This window comes from Callospermophilus lateralis, chromosome 16 (genome assembly GCF_048772815.1).
Source record: "Callospermophilus lateralis isolate mCalLat2 chromosome 16, mCalLat2.hap1, whole genome shotgun sequence".
Lineage (NCBI taxonomy): Eukaryota > Metazoa > Chordata > Mammalia > Rodentia > Sciuridae > Callospermophilus > Callospermophilus lateralis.
In genome coordinates this window covers 72,640,539-72,661,036 of record NC_135320.1, presented here as the reverse complement: position 1 = coordinate 72,661,036, position 20,498 = coordinate 72,640,539, and the positions used below count along the sequence as shown (strand labels likewise).

The 20,498-nt window shown below is 41.5% G+C and overlaps 1 protein-coding gene across 3 annotated transcripts in view; it reads right to left on the bottom strand.

The window, feature by feature from the left end:
* The window catches only part of Deptor (DEP domain containing MTOR interacting protein), a 140,534-nt gene that overhangs the window by 24,530 nt on the left and 95,506 nt on the right, over positions 1 to 20,498 (bottom strand). Inside the window, exons 6-10 of one of the 3 annotated variants that reach the window (XM_076835417.2) lie at positions 19,865 to 19,999; positions 15,963 to 16,033; positions 12,851 to 12,955; positions 12,234 to 12,301; positions 11,551 to 12,123 (exon numbers count right to left, since the gene is read on the bottom strand). In XM_076835417.2, the coding sequence (XP_076691532.1) occupies positions 12,257 to 12,301; positions 12,851 to 12,955; positions 15,963 to 16,033; positions 19,865 to 19,999 (356 nt within the window). In that variant the 3' untranslated portion in view covers positions 11,551 to 12,123; positions 12,234 to 12,256. Of the gene's footprint in view, positions 1 to 11,550; positions 12,124 to 12,233; positions 12,302 to 12,850; positions 12,956 to 15,962; positions 16,034 to 17,660; positions 18,005 to 19,864; positions 20,000 to 20,498 lie in introns of those variants that run through there. The other 2 variants (XM_076835416.2, XM_076835418.2) reach the window with 2 other exon arrangements.

Here is a 20,498-nt window from a genome sequence, read left to right as displayed (position 1 = left end):
AAAAGCAAGCATCATTTTATTACTATTGTTATCGATACTGTTATTATTATAACAGTTGAACATAATGTAAATGTAAAACAGCCCAGTTCATATCAGATATTGTAATCACGGTGATGGAAGAAGACGGATGGAAATAATATAAAATGAGTGACCATCAGAACACAACCACAGCAGTTGGTCTATTCCCCCACACTTAACATCATGGTCAGAACTGATCATATCTTACTTCTGCTCATCTCACTTGACCCTGTTTGAGAAATTTCACTTCTGAAGGCCTTGCTTTTGTTGATTGAAGAGGTCAAACCAGGGGTTCTTAACCTGGGTCCCCAAATAAATTTTTGTATGATTCATGTAAAACATCAAATTGTGCAAATGTAACACACACATATGCACGACTTTTTTTTCTGGGATTAAGGTCTATAACTATCATCAGATCCTCAAAGAGGCACATGATCTCCAAATAATGTTAAGAATCAGAGGAATCTGCCGGGCATGCTAGCACACACATGTAATACCAGCAGCTCCAGAGGTAGGAGGATCACGAGTTCAAAGTCAGCCTCAGCAACTTAGTGAGGCCCTAAGCTATTCAGCGAGACCCTCTCTAAATAAAATATAAAAAAGGGCTGGGGATGTGGCTCAATGGTTAAGCACTCTTGAATTCAATCCCCATCCCTGCTTCTATCCGCCAAAAAAAAGAATCAAAGAAACCTTCTCAACTCTTAAGTTTTCTGATTATTAGTAGTGGAAATAATGCCTTGGAAACTCCATAGCCATTTAGTTATGAGTGGATTTCAAACATTTTTGGCAAAGATATCTTTACCCTATTATAGTTCTTTTATAAAGTTCTTTAATGTAAAACACTAGATTTGAGTCAAAATCAAAAGCTGAGCTAATGCCCATTAAACATTGTCAATGCTGCCTTTACTTCCTAAAAATCAAGTTGGTTGGAAAGTGGTCTCAGAAGACCAGCCCTGTGGGATTTGGGACATCCTTGAGGCCCTGCCAGTCTGGAGGCTTTTTGTGCTTGCTGATGTCTCATCCCACAATGGTGCTGGTGGGAGAAGCATGTTGTGCTGGAGGATGGATGGGGAAGAAAATGAATCCTTGGGGCAAAAGGAAAAAAGTCTTAACTGTGGCATTCAACCTGAGTAAGAATGTGAGCCACTGTCACACAAAGCACAGAGTAAGGAAAAAAAAGATGCTAAGCCCTGAGTGGAACAAAGTGTCTGCAGATGCTGTGTCCAAACTTTGCTTAAGGCTCTCTACAATTGCGTCATCAGGATCTACACATGGTCTCCTGGGAGGCTAGGCTTCAGGCTTTTAGATCAGATCAATAGCAAATATTCATTCAGGAGACCTGCTAAAATGCTGATTTTTCAAATGTATCCTAAAGGTGAACTGTTTTGAGCTGCTCAAATCCTTGGGGTACAGAAAAATCAGAGACAAGCATATGTTCTTCCTTGTTTCCAAAACACAACACTTTCAGTTTTAAAAAATGTTATTGATATGAACTTATCACTTCCTCAAAATGCCATCTATTGGTATTATATTCTTGGAGAATATGGCTTTACAGTACGAGCCCATGTAGAGTGGCCCCAGTGTAATATTGTGCTCAGGCTACAAGACTATCTAAATCCCTACAATACAAAGGGAACTTCTGGCCTGTGCCTTCATTTGAGATAATCAGCTCCATACATGAGAAATAACAATTCCAAAGCACAGGATCAAGTTCCCAGCAGACATGAATTCATATTCAAGTCTTGACCTTATGTGAATTTCTTAGCCTCTCTGAATCTTATTTTTTTCCATCTGTAAAAATGGAGACAATAACTATGTTTGAGGATTATTATCTTAAATGGTAAGACAGATATAATATACCTAGCATGGTGCTTGGTGCGTCATATCATTCAGCAAGTATTGCTTTAATATATCTTAGAGCTTTAATCAGTTATCCATTAAACCTACTGAAAGAGGAGAATATGTTCCCAATCATTAAATGAAAAAAATACCTTTTTAGTAATGTCTATAGGTTCAGTGCCATCTGTGACTTTTGTATTCGTTATATTAACTGAACATCTGCTGACATGCTCAAATCCTTTTAGAAAACAAAAATGAGACTCGTTCGCTCAAGATACATTTTAGAAGCATCTTAAACTAGAGGAAAAAGAGAAAAGCATGGCTGATTTCTAGATTTCTGGCCCAGGCAGCTGGGTGGATGTTGATGTTATTTATTGAGATGGAAGAGAGTGGAGGAGGTTCAGGAATGTGCAAAACAAAGCCTTCAATCAACTCAATACCCAGAATATCTGTTCCAGGGATCTGACCTTGTGGCAAACCAATGTTCCCACTTCAGTTTCCGTCATTTCACTTTCTCTTAGAGGCTCTTCTGGAGGACCCCGAGTTCTAACAGTAATACCAATGATAATATCATTTCATCTGGCAGAAAGTACAGTGGGTTGAATTAAGGGATTCTGAAGCTAAAGGCAAAAGGACAGACTGGATGCATGTTTCAGAGTTGTCACTGTGGAACTCTGACAATGGATGAAATGTGTAAGTACGCAAAAATCTGTAAAGTAGGAACTGAAGCCTTGCTTTCAGGAATGTTCCTTTCAAATACATGTTCCACAGTTTATAACTAAATATTTGTGTGTAATAGATATTTGCAGGTCATTAATAGCTGCCTCATCACTAAACCTGAAGCCCCAAAGGCAGGGACCTTGCTGCCTTTGCTCCCTACTGGATCCCCGGTGCCTGCCACAGGGCATCACGTGTGGTAGGTACTCAGTAAATATGTGTTGTAGGATATTTGTGCAGGTTTTTTGGGGGGGAGGTCATGACAGAAATTATTAGCTGTTCCCCAATATCCACTATCCTCTCTTTATTAATAGAACCCCCATTTTTTTCTGGACATGACAACTGTATTTATTTCCTAGGGTTTCTGTAACAAAGTCCCCCAAATTGGATGGCTTAGAATAACAAGAACATTTTGTCTCACAGCTCTGGATGCTAGAAGTGTGAAATCAAGGTGTCACCTTGCTCTCTCTGATGGCTCTAGAATTGAATCCTTCCTTGGGTTGTCGAGGTTGTTTTTTTTTTGTTGTTGTTGTTGTTTTGTTTTGTTTTTTAAGTTTGTAAGCGATCCTTGGCATTCCTTAGCATGTAGCTCCATCACTCCTGTTATGTGGACATCTTCTCCCTGGGGCTCTTCACATCATCTTTTTGTGCATCTGTCCCTACATCCAGTTTCCTCTTCTTATAAGGACACAAGTCATATTAGATTGGGGTCACTCTAATAACCTCATCTTAACTTTACCTCAGTCCCTGTTTCCAAATAAAGTCGACTCCACTTCTGAGGCTCTAGGGGTTAGGACTGGAGGATAGTCCCCAATTAAAGTACAATGTGAATTTGCAACAGCCACTCAAAATAAAATGTCCATTCCCCATATTTTCTTGCATCCAAGCCATGTGTGGTTATATTCTAGCCAGTGGGATATAAAAGAAGTAGTATGTGCAACTCCCAGGAAGTATTTTAAATGAGGGGCAGTGCCCTCTGCTTCCTTTCTTCCCTTCAGAGTGGCTAGAATGCAAACCTAATCACTATTATGTCAGCAGTTATGTCAGACCATGAAGTGACTTTGGAAATGGAAGATGGAACACAGTGAAAAGACAAAATAGGTGATCAAAATCACAGAGACACAATTCAGCCATGGGCTGCTTTCTTTCCAGATGTTACATGACAATAGTAACTATATATGTTGAAGGATTTTATGTCTTTTGAAGGATTTTGTCACTCATAACTTAATCAAAACAGATATACAGTCTGAAACTATAGAATCTTCTGAGCCACCTTCCTCATCCTAGTAGATAAAGACACTACTGTGCTTGTCTTTAATCCCCAAGACGCTTGGATTGGTCAATGCTATGGACTGAATGGGGTGCTCCCCTTACCCTATCCCTCTATTCATATATTGACACCCCAATCCCCAGTGCAACTGTATTTAGAATAAGGAAGTAATTAATGTTAATGAGGTCATAAAGGGGGAGTCCTGATAGGATTAGAAGAAGAGACACCAGATATTCTGCTCTGGTCTGTTTAGCATGACCCATATTACAGGGTCCCATGGTCTAGAACACAAATTACATTTGCTCATGACTTTTATAAGCCCCCTTTTGGAGATGAAGAATTTGAGGCTCAGACTTTAAGCAACTATCCTTGTTACTAAGAAAAAGTGGTGAAGCTGGGACTCAAACCCAGGAGTCTGACACTGAAGTCTGGACTATCCATCACATGACCTAGTGGCAATAACACACTTGAGTCTCAAGCTCTAGGTGAAGGTGGACATGGGCCTGAAGAGAGTGGGGAAGAGATAGGCCAGATGAAAAGAATGAGAGATGGCCAGAAGAAGCAGAGATGCTCCTGGACATTTCTGGAAGTGGAAAATGGCATGTGGGGACAGGGCTACTAATGTCCAAGATGAAGTTAGTCAGGCAGAGCCTGTGTCCCTATATCCAGCGGAATATGATGGTGGCTCTCAAGATGAGGTGAGGAATAGAAATGTGGGGAAATGGAAAGTAGTTTGTGCAACTCCCAAGAAGTATTTTTAAATGAGGGGCAGTGCCCTCCGCTTCCTTTCTTCCCTTCAGTGTGGCTAGAATGCAAACCTAATCACTATCACGTCAGCAGTTATGTTAGACCATGAAGTGACCTTGGAATGGGCAGGGCAGAGCACAGGGCAACTGGACTGGCAAGCATGACATTCAGAGGCACTAAACAAAGTCCAAGACTGAAGAGACATTCAGCTTTATTTTATAAACTGGCTGTAGCTGGGCTCTTAGAGATGCACCCATGTATTATTCAGAGTGGGATGGAGGGGAGGACCAGGTGCCCAGCCTGGTAAGGGGCTCTGTACACCACTTCCCTCAACCCCTCACCTAGCCCTGAGGAAGAGCCACAAAGGTCCTCAGTCAGCAGACAAGAGAGAGGGGTCTGGGGAAGCTAAATGATGTGCCAAACCTTACACAGGCAGGAGGAGGGGCGCCGGGATCCATCTGACTCCAAAACCCCAATTACTTATGACAGAAATCATATCCATGGCTGCCTCTGGTAGAGGGGCTGACATGAAAGAGATGTGAAGAGTTTCCTGGAATGACATGTCCTACAGTCTGACTGGTAGTGACACTAGCGTGCACATCTGACCAAACCTGTAAACTACACACTAAAAAGCCATGTGCATTAATGCATGAAAACTATGCCTCAATTCAGAACATAATTTTATAAAGCTCTTGAGCCTCTTCCTTCCTCTAAATCATGCTTTCTCATGGAGGAAAGGGGACATAGCCCCTAAAGAATAAATATTGCTTCTTAGAGTATGAAAAAATGTATATATATGTGTATATGTATGTATTTGTGTGTGTGTGTGTGTGTGTGTGTGTGTGTGTTGATTAAATCATTTTGACTGATTTGGCAGTACTGGAGGTTGAATCCAGGGACACTGGATCATTGATCTATATCCTCTTTTTATTTTTTATTTTGAGACAGGATCTTGTTAATTTGCTTAGAACCTTGCTAAGTTGCTGAGACTGCCCTTGAACTTGCAATCCTCTTGCCTTTGCCTCCTGAGTTGCTGGGATTTTAGCTGTGACCTGTTTCACCCAGCTTATCCTATTTTTAAGTATAAAGCATATGTGCATTTGTATAGACATATATATAATAGAATATATATATGTATACACACACACACTGTATACAAATATACAGTAGAACATAATGAACAGGCACTCTGTAAATCACTGGGATCTACATTTCACAGGGAGGGATAACTAGAAAAAAACATATTCCTCATGGGGCTGATAATTTTTTTAAAAGGCAAGAAACTTCCCTAACCCATAGCTCCCTCCTTCCCAATTCTCCTCACACTGCAGTCTGGTTATGACTTTCATTCTTTTCTGCAAGACACCATGCTACCTTCTGGGTTCCCTCCATACAGAATAAAACCTGTGTGTGTGTACCCATGTGAACACCCAATCCTGTGCACACCCATACACATGCAGGGTGTACACACACTTAGCTAGTTTCTGTTCATTCTTTGGGTCTCAGCTCAGGCCTTCTTTCCCCTGAAGGTGGAGGAGTGCTCCTGCTCATTCCTCCTTTATTCTGCAAAAACAGAAGCATCAGGTTTTTTTCCCCCTTTCCTTTCCTACAATAATTCTACTTTCATTAGGGGAAGTGTTTGCTTAATGTCTCTTTTCCTCTCTCAACTGTAAATCCCAGGATGGCCTAACCTAATGCCAAGCACATGGTAGAGGTGAATGTGCACTTGAGGACTGTTGGAGCCTGGCACAGGGAAGGCTCCCTGCTAAGGAAGGGGACAGAGCAGGAGATGATGTGAGCTGAGCCCGGGAAGTGGCCCTCGCTTGTTGGCAGGTCCTTCCCAGGCAAAGGAATTGTCTCTTCCCTCCCAGTCCTGCCCGGTGGCAAGCGGAGAATTCTCGTCCCCACTATTCCTGTCACCCTCTGCAAGGGCCAGCCAAGGCACCGAGCACCCTGATGTCACCTGGAAAGGAGCTACTTTTAAAAACATCAAATGAAGTCATTTTAAAAAAAATCTCTGTGGATGGTCATTCCATAATTTACTTTAGTGCCCAAACTGACTTGGCTAATTAGGTAAGAATCTGGCCTCTATGGGTGCAGTAGGTAAATTCCATGAAATAACACAGCACTCTGTCCCTGGGGAGGAAAGATCAATGGGCAGGATTTTGAAATTTTTTTCTCTCTGTGTAAAAAACAAGTCAATTTTTAAGGGAGAAAAAAGATATAATGGCTACTAATTCCTTATTCTGACTCAGATAGTTCTGTTTCTATATAAACATGCAAAGAAGTAAGTAAACAGAGAAAAGAGATGGAGTCAGTCCATATCCATCAATTCATCACAGCAGGAAACAAGAAAAGAAGCCAGGAGTCTTGAAATCCCTCTGAGACTTGGCACGGGGCAGCATGAAAACTGGAATACTGCTTCTGGCAAGATTTAATTATTCCCACAAGAAAAATAAACTTTCCAGAAAAAAGCAAGGATATCTTTTGTCCTTTACTTGTAAATATGGCTCAGATTCCTTCATAGCCTAAAGGCTGAACTGTTGGCTCTAACAAGTGTTTCATTTAACTAACGAAAGTGAGTATTTTAGATTTTTCACTTGGATGACACTGCAAGATCTAGTCCTCACCTAAGTGAGGGGCCAGAGCCAGGGACTAAAACTACTCATTTGATCTTCTTCAAGCCAACCCAGATGAACATGTGACCACTTTACCAATGTACTTTGAATAGAATATACAGTCTCTGCACAGGAGACATGAAAGGTCATGAATCCAAGAGCAGTCGACCTAGGGTTTAAGATTTTAATGGGACATGTCATCTATTGGGCTGTGCCTCGGTTTGTATTTCTTGAACTAATACTATGAGAAGCATGTGGATTTGAATCTTAGCTCTTGATATCTACAAACTGGTAACCAGGAAGGAATTAATTGGGTTTCCTCACTTGTGAAGTAGAGAGACTGTAACCCACCCACCTTCAAAAGTCAAGACCATATATGGGAAAGGCCCAAGTTCATGATACAGGTGGCTCCGAATGTAAGTTCCCTGAACCTTTTGTAGAAGAACACAGAGGCGGGGCCTTCAGGAAGGGATTAGGTCATGAGAGTGGATGGGACTGGTGCCTTTATAAGAAGATGACAGGAAGACTTGCTCTTCTCTCTGCTCTATGACACGTGAGGAAACAGCAAGAAGGCGGCCTTTGAAAACCAGGTAGCAGGCCTTGACAGACAATGGATCCGCCAGTATCTTGATCTCGGACTTTCCAAACAAAGGCTTGTCATTTACACCTCCCAGTGTATATTATTATTATTGGACATAATACCTTTATTTTATTCATTTATTTATTTTTATATGGTGCTGAGGATTAAACCCAGTGTCTCACACGTGTTAGGCAAACACTCTATCGCTGAGCTACAACCTCAGCCGCGAGTTTATATTATTTTTGATACAGCAGACTGAAATGACTAAGAGAGCAGGATGATCTGATTAAGAGCAGCTGGTGGAAGATAGGGGAATATCACAGGATATTTAAGGAAGGCTTCTCTGAAAAATCAACATGTAACCTGAGATTAGAAAGACAACGATGGAACCAGCCATCTTTCCTCAAGTAGGAACAAACCTGATATTTGGGAAGCACAAAGAGAAGGTCAGGGGTGCTATAAGCAACACAGTGCAGGAGATGAGGTTCTGATCTGCAGAACCAGATCAAGGACTCTGCAGTCCACAAAAGGCATCTGGAGTTTATTCTCATTGTGACAGGAAGCCATTAGAGCATTCATAGCCAGAGTCAATTAATTAGATTTACTTAAGAGCTGGACATAGGCGCGATCATGAGATACTAGTGAAATGTAAAAAGTCTGCCTGGTTAGAAAGAAGGCCATTTATTAGAGGATCATGTAGGACAAGGTGATCATAGCGTGGTCCAGAAATGGAGTTAACTGGAGTGACAGAGAAGACAGAGATCCTGAAATTGCTGCTCCCCCAGGATATTAGTATTTTGCTGTAGCCATTAAATGGGCTCATGAAGAGAAGGGCCAGTAAGGAACAGGCAGAGAAGATATTCAGGAAACTGTGTTCCTTTTCATGTTTCCTCCCTTCCCCTTTTGTATTGAAAGGAACAGTAGCTGCTGATGAAATCCCAAAGATGAGTGAAAAGTCAGCAGATAGAAAACGTGCAGCCATGGGTGCACCACACTTTTGACACTTTGCATATTTCATACTCCACTCTAGAGTTGTAGAGACATAAGCAGACCTTCCCTTAGACCCCTTGAGAGAACCGCAAAATCAAAACCTTATGGCAAGACAGGTTGGTGAAAACAAGCATTTAGTATTACATTATAGAAGTGAAACATTCTATTACTAACACAGGTGGTAAAATATTAGATTACTAAGTGTTTTAGATCACAGAATCATGCACAAAGTATCTCTAATGAATAAACACAGCTAAATTATTCAAAGGGCATGATATTCACCATCATTTTCATTTAACCAGCAAACCAACAGTGCAATTCAAAACTATCTCTCTATAAATTTCATTCCAATACAGTTTGGCCAAAGGCATCTTCTAACAGTTTGAGAGCTATCTTAACCAATAAAGACTCCATTTGAGTGTTTCTCTTAAGTGATAAAATGCTGTTAAACAATTGAAACAAAATTAGCCCTCTGTAAGATTAGAATTTTAATATGCTGATTTGTTTTATTAATTTCCAAGGAGATGAAGTGTGTGCAGTTTAAAATGGTTTTAAGTTGGATGAGGTGGCACACACATGTTGTCAAGAGCCATCGTGGACTATGTATGGACCAAACTGGCATTGTAGTCAATGAATAGGAAGGTCTGGTATCTGGAAACTTCCAGTAGCACTTCTGCTGGTTAAGACAGCCCAGATACATATGAGTTCTATTCAGCTCCGCCAGGTTCCACACAGCACCAGAGATGGGGTGACCTGCTGCAGCCACCTAGCCACACAGACTCCCAGAAATAGGTGTGGCTTCCTAAGATGCCAATCAACCTGTCCACTGCAATACACCATGAAGCAAGACTCCACCCACTGAAACCTATCCCCGCCTTTGATGCTCTCCCTTAAATAAAGAATCGAAGATAGGAAAGGTAGTAGAATTTAACAGTCACTAATATGGCATTATGTAAAATTGTGGACATGTAACCTATGTGATTCTGCAATTTGTATTTGGGGTAAAAATGGGAGTTCATAACCCACTTGAATCAAATGTATGAAAGATGATATGTCATGAGCTTTGTAATGTTTTGAACAACCAAGAAAGAAAGGAAGGAAGGAAGGAAGGAAGGAAGGAAGGAAGGAAGGAAGGAAAGAAGGAAGGAAAGAAGGAAAGAAAGAAGGAAAGAAAGGAAGGAAGGAAGGAAGGAAGGAAGGAAGGAAGGAAGGAAGGAAGGAAGAAAGAGAAAGAAAGAAAGAAAGAAAGAAAGAGAAAGAAAGAAAGAGAAAGAAAGAAAGAAAGAAAGAAAGAAAGAAAGAAAGAAAGAAAGAAAGAAAGAAAGAAAGAAAGAATCGGAGCTGTTTTCTAACTGTTCTGTTCCAGCTTCCACCAGGACTGGGAGAACCCATCTGGCGCTCCCTTAAAACTAATTCTGACTTTGTCTTATTTCTTCACTAATTATTTCAGACTTTCATTCTCCTGTGGCTTATTCCTTCCTGTTCAGGAAGAATTACCCTGGCAAGGTGCTGGCTGCTTTGTGTTAGCCTATAATCCTAGCAACTCCAGATGCTGAGGCTAGAGGATCACAAGTTCAAATTCAGCCTTGGCAACTTGGAGAGACCCTGTCTCAAAATTTTAAAAAATTTAAAAGAAGAGCTGGGGATATGGATCAGTGGTGCAGCACCCCTGGATTCCATCCCCAGTACTGCAAATAAAATAAAATGGGATAGAATACAAATAAAGCTACTTTTGAGAAGCTCAGGATAGAACATTCTGCTGAATAAGAGTGCTATGTTATGCAATTGTAGAAGAGCTACTCTGATGAATTCTATACAGCTCCAGGATATAGGAAAACCATTATAAACTTCCAATGAAAATAAAAATATAAACCATATGATGTATTAGTTTATAAAATAAAAAATACATATATCAGGAAACCCATTTATCCAGGTACATACAGCAAATAGTTAATTAACTGACATGCCAATTATGCATGTTAATTGACAGAGATGAATTAAATCAATTAAATTCCCTATACACTTGGCTAGGCAAAGCAAGTTCTTCAGCTGCAATATAAATCTACTGTTTTCCTCAAAGGAAATGTGCTTAGAGCCAAGTCCTCATGTGAACGAATGCACGCTCAGCATCGAAGCTCTCTGCCAAAATCATCCATACTGGGTACTTTACTGTGGAAATAAAATGTAAGATCCTTCCCACAGCCAAGAGTTCCATTAGAAAATGAGAAATTCAGCCTCGGCACAGACACAAGTGCTTGCCCTTTATGTTCCTAGCCAACTTTCCTGCTGAGTTTCTTTGGTGCTGTGCCTGCTGTGGTACTGAGAAGGTAGGGAAGGTCTTCTGAGGTTTTCAAAGCTGCCGTGGGGCACAGGGCACATCAGGCCTGTGCCTCCCCCATTCGGACAAGGTTGTGAAATCAGGGTGCAGGGCCAGCACCTAATCATACCAGCCTGATTACCTAGACTGGCACTAAAGGTGAAGCTCTTTGCTCCCTCTTTTTCCCCAGTGTGTACACCAACGCCAGAGGGCACATGCTGCAAACCAGACAGGTGGAGAATCAAATCATGCCTGTTGCTGCACCAGAAAAAGCCTGATGGGAGAGGATGAAAGCACTGATGAGTGAATGGTGAGAGTGATCTATAGCTTTCCAGCTTGCTGAACCCTCCCATGTCCCAGATAACTGAGATCAATACGCCCTGGGAAATGTTTCACAGATGACAGAACAAAACTGTGCTAGATAAAGGTGTTTCGAAGCTCTGAGAAAAACCAATGCTTTCAATATTCTCTTTAATTTCTGTTATAAAGACAATGTATTTCCATATATGCATACAAGAAGTCTAGGAAAATAAAAATCAAAACGCAAATGGTACTACTCTACAGGGTGCTAATTATCCATCCAGAAGGTATGCTTTTAGAAGGTTATATAGTTGTCATTTCTGGATTAAGAAAGATGATAGGCAATTTCAACTTTTTTTAGGCTTGTCTGTGTTTTCCAAATTTTCTTGGACACACATCACTTCAGTACCAAACAATATGTAAAATTATTGCCAGAAAATCTTTCAGTTCATTCAATATCGAATTGATATTTGTGTAGCTGTTTGCACTTTATCAAGTATGTCCACATATATAATCCATAAAAGAGTTAAGGGAAAGATTAATGCCATTTCAGAGAAGAGGAAATAGGTTCTGAGATGTCACCAAACTTGCTCAAAAAGCCAGTAACTAGCAGAATCAAGATATGAATATAGTTCTCTTCAAATTCCATGACTTCTTTTCTCAATATGTGCTCATTATAGTCTAGTATGACCTACTCATGGCACATAATCCACAGAATGGACCTTGCCTACAATATAAACAGCAGATTTTAATATGAGATTTAAGCAAAAAGAAATACATATGTTTATGTAAATATATAAAAATAAAATAAATACACTTGGGTATGGTGGCGCATACCTGTAATCCTAGCGGCAGGAAGATCACAAGTTCAAAGCCAGCCTCAGCAACTTAGTGAGACCCTGTCTCTAAATAAGATACAAAATAGGGCTGGGGATGTGACTCATTGGTTGAGTGCCCCTGAGTTCAATCCCCAGCATCCCTCCCTGCTGAAAACAAACAAACAAATAAATAAATATGTGTATATATATATATTTATTTCCTCTCCTCCAAATTCAGCATTAAGAAGAGAAATGTGGAAAAAAAAACAAAGAAAAACAATGGGAGTTTGGAGACTACAAAGCAGAGGCAAGAAGTGGGCAAATCTTTTTCCCTGGTTGGCTTCATCTCGACCCTATTTTTTCTCTCCAAATCCAATCTCTACCCCAAGTTTGTCTTCAGAAAGGGAAAAGAAAACTTGACAAAAATGGAACAAAAGCACTTAGGGAGAGAAAGTATAGATGGCATCAAATAATTAAATAAGGCTAGAAGTGTTACCTGGGACAGGTAAAGGGTGTGGAGATTAAGAAACAGAAAGGACACAACCTGAGAGGGCTTTGGATCCCATGACAGAATTGCAGCCAATGCAGGCCAAACCCAGGACAGATACGAACCAAGTCAGAAAAACCTGGGAGTACCTTCATTCCTGCTGCCGCTGCAGGGCCACTGGGGTCCACAGCCTGGATGTGGCATGGCTTACTTCCTCGTACCACAAAGCCCCAGCCAACCGCATCGCCAACAATCTAGAGAAGAAAACCACAATTAGCAATCAACAGGCAGTCCCTGGCAATTTGCCTGTCCTGCCAAGAGACAGAAAACCAGCACAGGATTAAGCATGTGCCATGACACATCTTTCTCCACTTCCTCGCCACCTTGTTAAGGGGATGGAATACTTTGCTTCTATCATGAAAGCAGGCAGAGCTCTGTGGAAAATGTGGCTGAGAAACAGAACCTGTTTGGCGGAAGGAAGTTGCTTTTGGGAGGGCACTACTCAATAAATAATTGGCAGACTGCCTCTTTCTTAGGCTGCTCGACGATTCAATATCAAAATCTAGTAGAAAGTTTAGAAGATCTTAAAAACATGGTTGAAATTTCTCTCCAAATCCAATCTCTACCCCAAGTTTGTCTTTTCCATCTGGATCCAAACAATACACTATTATCTAGCTATGTCACTCATGTCTGGAATAACAATTTAAATTATAATAATGAGAAATATGAAGAGCCTAGTATTTCTTGAAACAATTTTCTATACCAAGAAAATAAAGTGATCCAGGCGCAGTGGCATGCACTTGTAATTCCAGTGATTCTGAAGACTTCCACAGGAGGATTGCAAATTTGAGGTCACCCTGGGCAACTTAGAGAGACTATCTCAAAAGAGAAAAATAAAAAGGGTTGGGAATATAGCTCAGTGGTAGAGCACCCTTGTATTCAATTCCAAGTACCAACAACAGAAACAAAGAAGGGAAGAGAAAAAAGAAGTGAAAGGTACATAAAGTTCTCAATTTATAAGTAGACTCCAATCTAAAAGTTATTTTAGAAATAGTACATAACCTTTTCCTATAGAATAACTAATATAATTGGCAGTTACATTCCCTGGGTGCTCGCATTCGCAATCAATTACTAGCAATGCTGGCATAAAACTAAAAGCCTAAAACAAATACAATCCACCGTCTCTTCAAAGCTGGAGACTGGGGAAAGCAGGAATTTGGTGGAAATTCTCAAGATTCTTAGGCACTTTAGTGATTTTAGGGTTTGCTATTATTTTGTTTATTATTCAAAATTTGACTCCCAAATGCACGTTAAGTCCTCCAGCTCAGCAACAGAAGTAGCCATCAAAAAATGTTTGCATTGTGTATGATTGTGGAAAGCTTTTGTGTGTGTGTGTGTGTGTGTGTGTGTGTGTGTGTGTTTCTACCTGAGGTAATGGAACGGTTAGAAAACAAGAGGAAAGAGAAGTGCATAAAAGAGGAAGTTGATGTACATTTGAGGAATTTGAAAGGAAGGGGATGGGGGAGGTGCTGTCAATCAGAAGACTTCCACATTCTGAAGAAAACCTCTGGGCCTTGAGGGAGGCAGAGTTAAGGCTGCAGGGCCTTCCCCCAGTAGGTCTTCAGGAGCCTCTCACAGCCACACAGGGCCCCAAATTAGATGCCTTCACAACTCAGGGTTTGCTGATATTGTAAAAGGCACCACTCCTTACAGTGGAACAATTTATTCAAGAGTTCTTCTGTTTTAAGTGATTTTTAAAATTAAGTGTAATGCAGAAGAAATTGTTAGCATTATTTGAACTACCATTTGCCTTAGAATTCCATAATTACATTAGCATAAGGGCATAATGGAAATCTCTTTTAAAAGACATATCAAAAATAATTTAAAATACTATGTGAATAACATGTAAATCATGTAAAGTCCTAATGTGTTTTATGTTTTAGTGTCTTAGTGCCAAAAAAAAAAAAAAAAGCCTACTATCATAATATGGAGAGTAGGCTGTGCCCTCTCTGAGTTATTTCTTGATATATAAAACAGCAGTGTTCAGGCTGGGTCTAAACCTGAGCTGCCCCATTTTGTAATCTGCCATAAGCTACGCAATGTTGAGTTTAAGTGCTCTGGTAGAATGAGTCTATACCTTGTTTGTACAAACAGACAAACATAAAACAACCATAAGCCACAAACTGAAAAATTAATCGCACTAATAAAAATGGCCACCTTGGGTTGGGGATGTGGCTCAATTGATAGTGCGCTTGCCTCGCATGTGCAGGGCTCTGGGTTCGATCCTCAGCACCACATAAACATAAAATAAAGATGTTATGTCCACCGAAAACTAAAAAATAAATATTAAAAAATTCTTTCTTTCTCTCTCTAAAAAAAAAGAAAAAAATGGCCACCTATGGACTCATCAAATTAATCAGAAGCACATGGACAGGTGTATCAAACTCATATGGGGGAAAAATAAAACAGGCTCATGAGCTAATCGAACACCCCAGACTACTGAATGAAGCAACCCCCTACTTGAGGCCCAAATTGGAAGAGAACCCTGAGTCTGGTCACGACAGCACCCTTTTCCTGTCACCTGTCACTCATCCCAAGCTTGCCCAGGAAAACCCACAGTGATGAACCTCTGAATCTCTGTCCTTGGGCTTTAGCAGAGCATAGTTTCTCCTGCCAGCAATCACCAAGCACACCCACTCCAAGCTAACATCTCAAGCTGACACTGTGAACCTGCTGTCCAGGCAGACCTTGGCCTAGCATAAGTTCCTGTGCTTTGACAGTTCTGTATCCCGACCACCTCCACTGACTCTTTGACTCTGCATTCATGTCTCTCTCTGCCTTTGCTCTCAGTGCAGCCTCCTGAACCCCAATGGCTACCTTAACTTCTTCTTGACCTTTCTGTAAACTGTATATATAATTGTATAAAGTATAACTTGAGTGTTACAGATACTAGAAACTAAGATTAGAGTAAAAGAACCTGTGATCTCCTGGCTTATGACTACCAGGTGACCCACAAATATTCAGTGAACTGCCACTGATCAGCATGGTATAGCCTGTGAATTTACTGTTATTCAATAAATTGTGGTAGTCTGGAAAGACACAAATGTGTTTTGTTTATGTTAACATAGTTTGCTCACGACACACGTGAAAAACAAAGGAAATTTAGGACAAGTTTTCAATTCAGTCCATGAGCTACACATCAACATGTTGACATGACAGAAAAATGAGTATCACAGGAGACAAAACAAGGCATAAGCATACCGTGAACGTCTTCCTTGCATACGGTGCCCCAGGAGTCAGGAGCTCCTCAGAAGTGACTGGCCTCTTGAGCACTGAGAAGCAGACACAGGGTCAGGGAATGAGTACTTGAAAGACCTTCCTTCATTCATTCAGCAGATACGTGACCATCAGTGAACTACAGTGGCCAAGCCCCTGCCCCACTGTTAGTACTAAAATATCAGCAAATAAGTAACCCTAAACCCACCCACAGAGCTAAGGAGTTGGTGGGTAGCAAAAGGAATAGAAGCAGAAGGGACAAAGGACAGGGTCAAAGTTTTCCTATAAAGGAAAATGTCATGTTTTCTATTTTTCCCATTTCTCTCTTATAAATCTATTATGCATTTATATGTTTCAAAGGTAGGAAAAAATAGCTCTAGCAGTCTGATAGTCAAGCTTTAAGAACTAACCCGATCCAGCCCCATTCCCACACTGCCCTTGTCCCATGCATTAAAGCTCTACTCATTTCCTAAATAACATAGGAACACAGGGATACATATAATACTGCCTTGTGCCCATAGTAATAAAACTGGTGAATTTTTCTGAGAATTCAGCATGTCCTGAGTATCATGCTAGGTAACCCATTATTCAGTTAATTATCACAAGAACTAATGAGTTAGGTTCATCAGTATCCTCATTTTATATGTGAGAAAACAAACCTAAAATAGTTAAAGTATTTATGGCCAAGGACCTAAAGCTAATTAGCAGCTTCCAGAATTAGGACCAAAGTCAGATGTTGCATGGCCATGCCCACACTCTCAGCCACTGTGTTACACTGACCCCTTGCACTATGCTGTCTTGTAGGTAGACAGAAGGGCTCAGAAGCTCTGGAAGACAGTGCTGTGGTGTGGTGTCTGTTCATCCTAAGATGTCTGTTTTCAGCGGCTCACCTGTTGCTGTTGCCTACCAAGATGGAAAAGCCAGCAGTCAATTCCTGACCCGCCAGCTATAAAAAACACCCACAAATAACTTTATCATCTGTTGTATGCCTATTAAGAACTGGAGAAAGGATTTCCCCTTCCTTCTAGAATAGTTGATGGGGGACAGAGAGCATTCTAGTTTATATGAAAATCAGGGACTTAAGTGCCACAAAGAAATGGAAAGTGCCAGAGCCAGGCCAGCCTGGACAAGTGCCAGCTCTAATTCCCTTTGCAAGTGGCAACCAGAGGTCAGACACCAGCCCTTCACAAGTGGGCAGGAGTGTGGGGCAAGGCATGAGTGATTTCCAAGCAGCTGGGTCTTGTCTGTTGGGTGCAGCCCAGGCCTAACAAGATCTCTCAGTTAAAGGCAGTGAAATGCTTCTGCGGAGATGACAGATGGCTGAGATTACTACTTTTGCTCTCAGAAGCTTATAAAACAGCAAATGATTTTATGTTCACTAAACAAAAGGGAGTAGGTTAAATATCCAGCTGGGAACAGAATCTCTCAGTAGACGGAAAGGAGATAAGAAAAGTGGTCCATGTTGGAAGGCTGAGATATTTTTTAATCCTGGCAGACAATTCCTCTCCATGCCCCACAAATCCTCATGGAGTTTATGAATCTGAATACAGGACACCATCACACTGACCATTTATTTTAATGTACTTTATTTCTTTATTACTTTGAAAAACTAGAAACTTTTGAGGCTTGAAAAAATATCCTTAGAGTTCTTTTTTTCATATCCTTGGAAGATAACACTTCAGCAGGATACTGATTATGGTCATAATATCTATAGTTTTTTGGGCGGAATGTCTGGCTTAAGGCATTTTTTTTATAAACTACCAAAAAATACATATTGATATTTCTGGGTGGTTAATTTTAAATTCTTTACTTTGAAGACCTGTTTATCTGCTTGAGAAAAAAAAAGATCATAGATGAGCTCACAAAGTACTGACCACCTTCACAAGGGTGAAGGAGAAGCTTGTCAAAATATGGGTAAGAAGTGAGATGCAGGAGCCACTATTCAGTCCTGACAGCTCCAGGCCTCAGAGACTCAAGAAAAGCAGCTTCCTTTTCTGCCCACTTATCGGTGAATTCTTCCCTCTGATCTGGATGAAAGGGGAAAACAGGAAATAGTATAACCCACCTTGGAGCACACAGATGTGTTGCTAATTTAAATAATTACCCCTTTGCTCATATTTTATCATATGCAATCAAAAAAAAATAAATATCCAGCCTTGGTGGCACACACCTGTAATATCAGCCGAGGCAGGAGGATTGTAAGTTCGAGGCCAGCCTCAGCAACTTAGTGAGACCCTGTCTTAAGTAAAAAGTAAAAAAGGCAGCGAATGTGCTTCAGTGGTTAAGCATCCCTAGGTTCAATCTCTGATATCAAAAAAAAAAAAAAAGTTTTTTTAATCTACCTATCCATCTGCGGGTAGGGGCTGCGGATGTAATTCAGTGGTAGAGTACTTGTTTAGCATGTGCAAATATATACATATGTATATACACAAATATAAATATATGTATACACACACACACACAAATATATATGGAAAAATGGAGATAGCATGACTGTCCTTTTTTTTGAAACTGAGATCTTTTGCTTTTAACTTTGAGGAGGCCTTGCAGATTTCTATCCAGCTTTCAAATATCCTTCTTCTTCTTTTATTATTGGGCTGGGGATGGAACTCAGGGCCTAGCACACACAAGGCAAGCCCTGAATATCCTTTTTCTAGGAAGTCCTTCTCCTTTCTCATTCTCCCTTACAAGCACACTCCAGTAACAGCAAAACCCAGTAGAACATGGGTATTCAATAATTTTGCAGCCAGGACCAGGATGGAAGCAAGTTTCTTCATTTGCTTGCAAGTTTATTCTTGCCACCAGTTCTCAGAAGGCAGGGAAACAAAAGTTAGATCAGGAAAAGCAGCCACCTTCCCAGACAGTAGCACTGGATGACCAGTTTCTCTTTAAACCTTTTGAACAACATCTTTTAGCCCTTCATCTTATTATGTTTTGATTTTTCCTCCACGGGGATGAGGCTCTCATTGAGCTAAGGGGTCATGGCCTCTCGTCTCTGTATCCCCAACATCTGATACTGGGGAAACATGAACAGAAGGAACAAAGTCCCCTGAAAGGACACACTGAAGGGAAGGTGGAAAGTGCACTGAACAACTGGAGGTGAGGATGTTCTCAGGTGATGACTATAATGATGTCACATACCATCTCCTCCTGGGAAGAAGAGTGAGGACCGGGCAGGTAGGGGGAGTGAGAAAGGGGTAATGTGGATGGATTGCAGGTTCCTGGGTGATGAGGTCAAGGGAGGATTATTTCTTAGTACAAATTCAACATTCTTTGAACCTACATTTTTTTCTCAGGCATACGGAGACCATAGAGGTTGATGAGTGGATTTTAACAGTGTAAGGTACCCAGGAATTCCAGAGACAGGTGGATCTGCATAGATCCATTCTTCCTTAAGAGCAGGAGCCTCTGACGTGTCTCTGTACCCTCCAGCCTGGGGAAGCGCTGTTTCTCTTACTACAGTGAGCAGCTGTCCCTCAAGGGCTGAAGGGCTCCTCCCAGCTGCTGGGAGAGCTCACAGCAGATGGCCCTCAGCTGTCTTTGGGAACCACTTCTCTGAAGAGAGTGGCACTGGCCAGTCATGGCTTCCTCTCTGGGATAGCAACATTTAAAATCTGGTTAACTTGTGGGTGGGTAAAAAGCCCAGCCCTCTCAACACAACTCCATGTGACTCTACGGGGCCACCCAGCACAGATCTTCCACTGGGGTCCAATGCAGCCTTCACTGAGACTGACTCGCCATCTAATTTCTCCTCTGCCCAGTTCTATTCTCTCCCCTAAGAGCCAGCTCTCACAAGATTCCTGCACTGTCCCTCCATTTCAGGGAGAAGCCTGCACATCTGTCCCAGTCCCCATAGCCAGGAGCAGGACCGCCTTTCGTGAACTCACCGGATTTGGGGTTGCAGAGCACAGGGGGGCTGCTGCTGAGGGTGGGGCTGCTACTGAAGTAGCCGCTGCTGCCACAGCTGCTCATGCTGCTCCTCCGCACGGCAGACACGATCTTGATCTCCTTGCTGGGGCTGACTGCAGAAGGGAAGACAGACACACTCACTGCGGGGGCCACCTCGGCTCCCTGGAGCACCCACACTTCTTCCAGAGGCAAGGTCCAGCAAAGCAAGGCACGTTGGCCAGGAAAACACACCCTGGCCTTGGAGTCAGAAAAGCAGGAACTTGAGGGGCAGCTCTGCCACTTACAGCACAATTTGGCCACTGTCTTCAGTTCTCTGACCCTCGATTTCCCTGATGTAAAGTAACCATGTGAGCTCACAGGATTAGTGCAAGCAGAAGGATTATAGAATGTCCATGAAAGTATGATATTATTTCAGGAATGACCAAACCCAAGCGTTCCTGGCCAGGGTGTAAGTTCAGTGCTGGCTACACGTGTGATAAATAAACAGTGATAGTAAATGGCTCTTGACTTCATATCAAATCATTTATCATTCAGAATCATGAAAGAAGGGGCTTAAAATATAGAGCACATGGGCTGGGGATGTGGCTCAAGCGGTAGCGCGCTCGCCTGGCA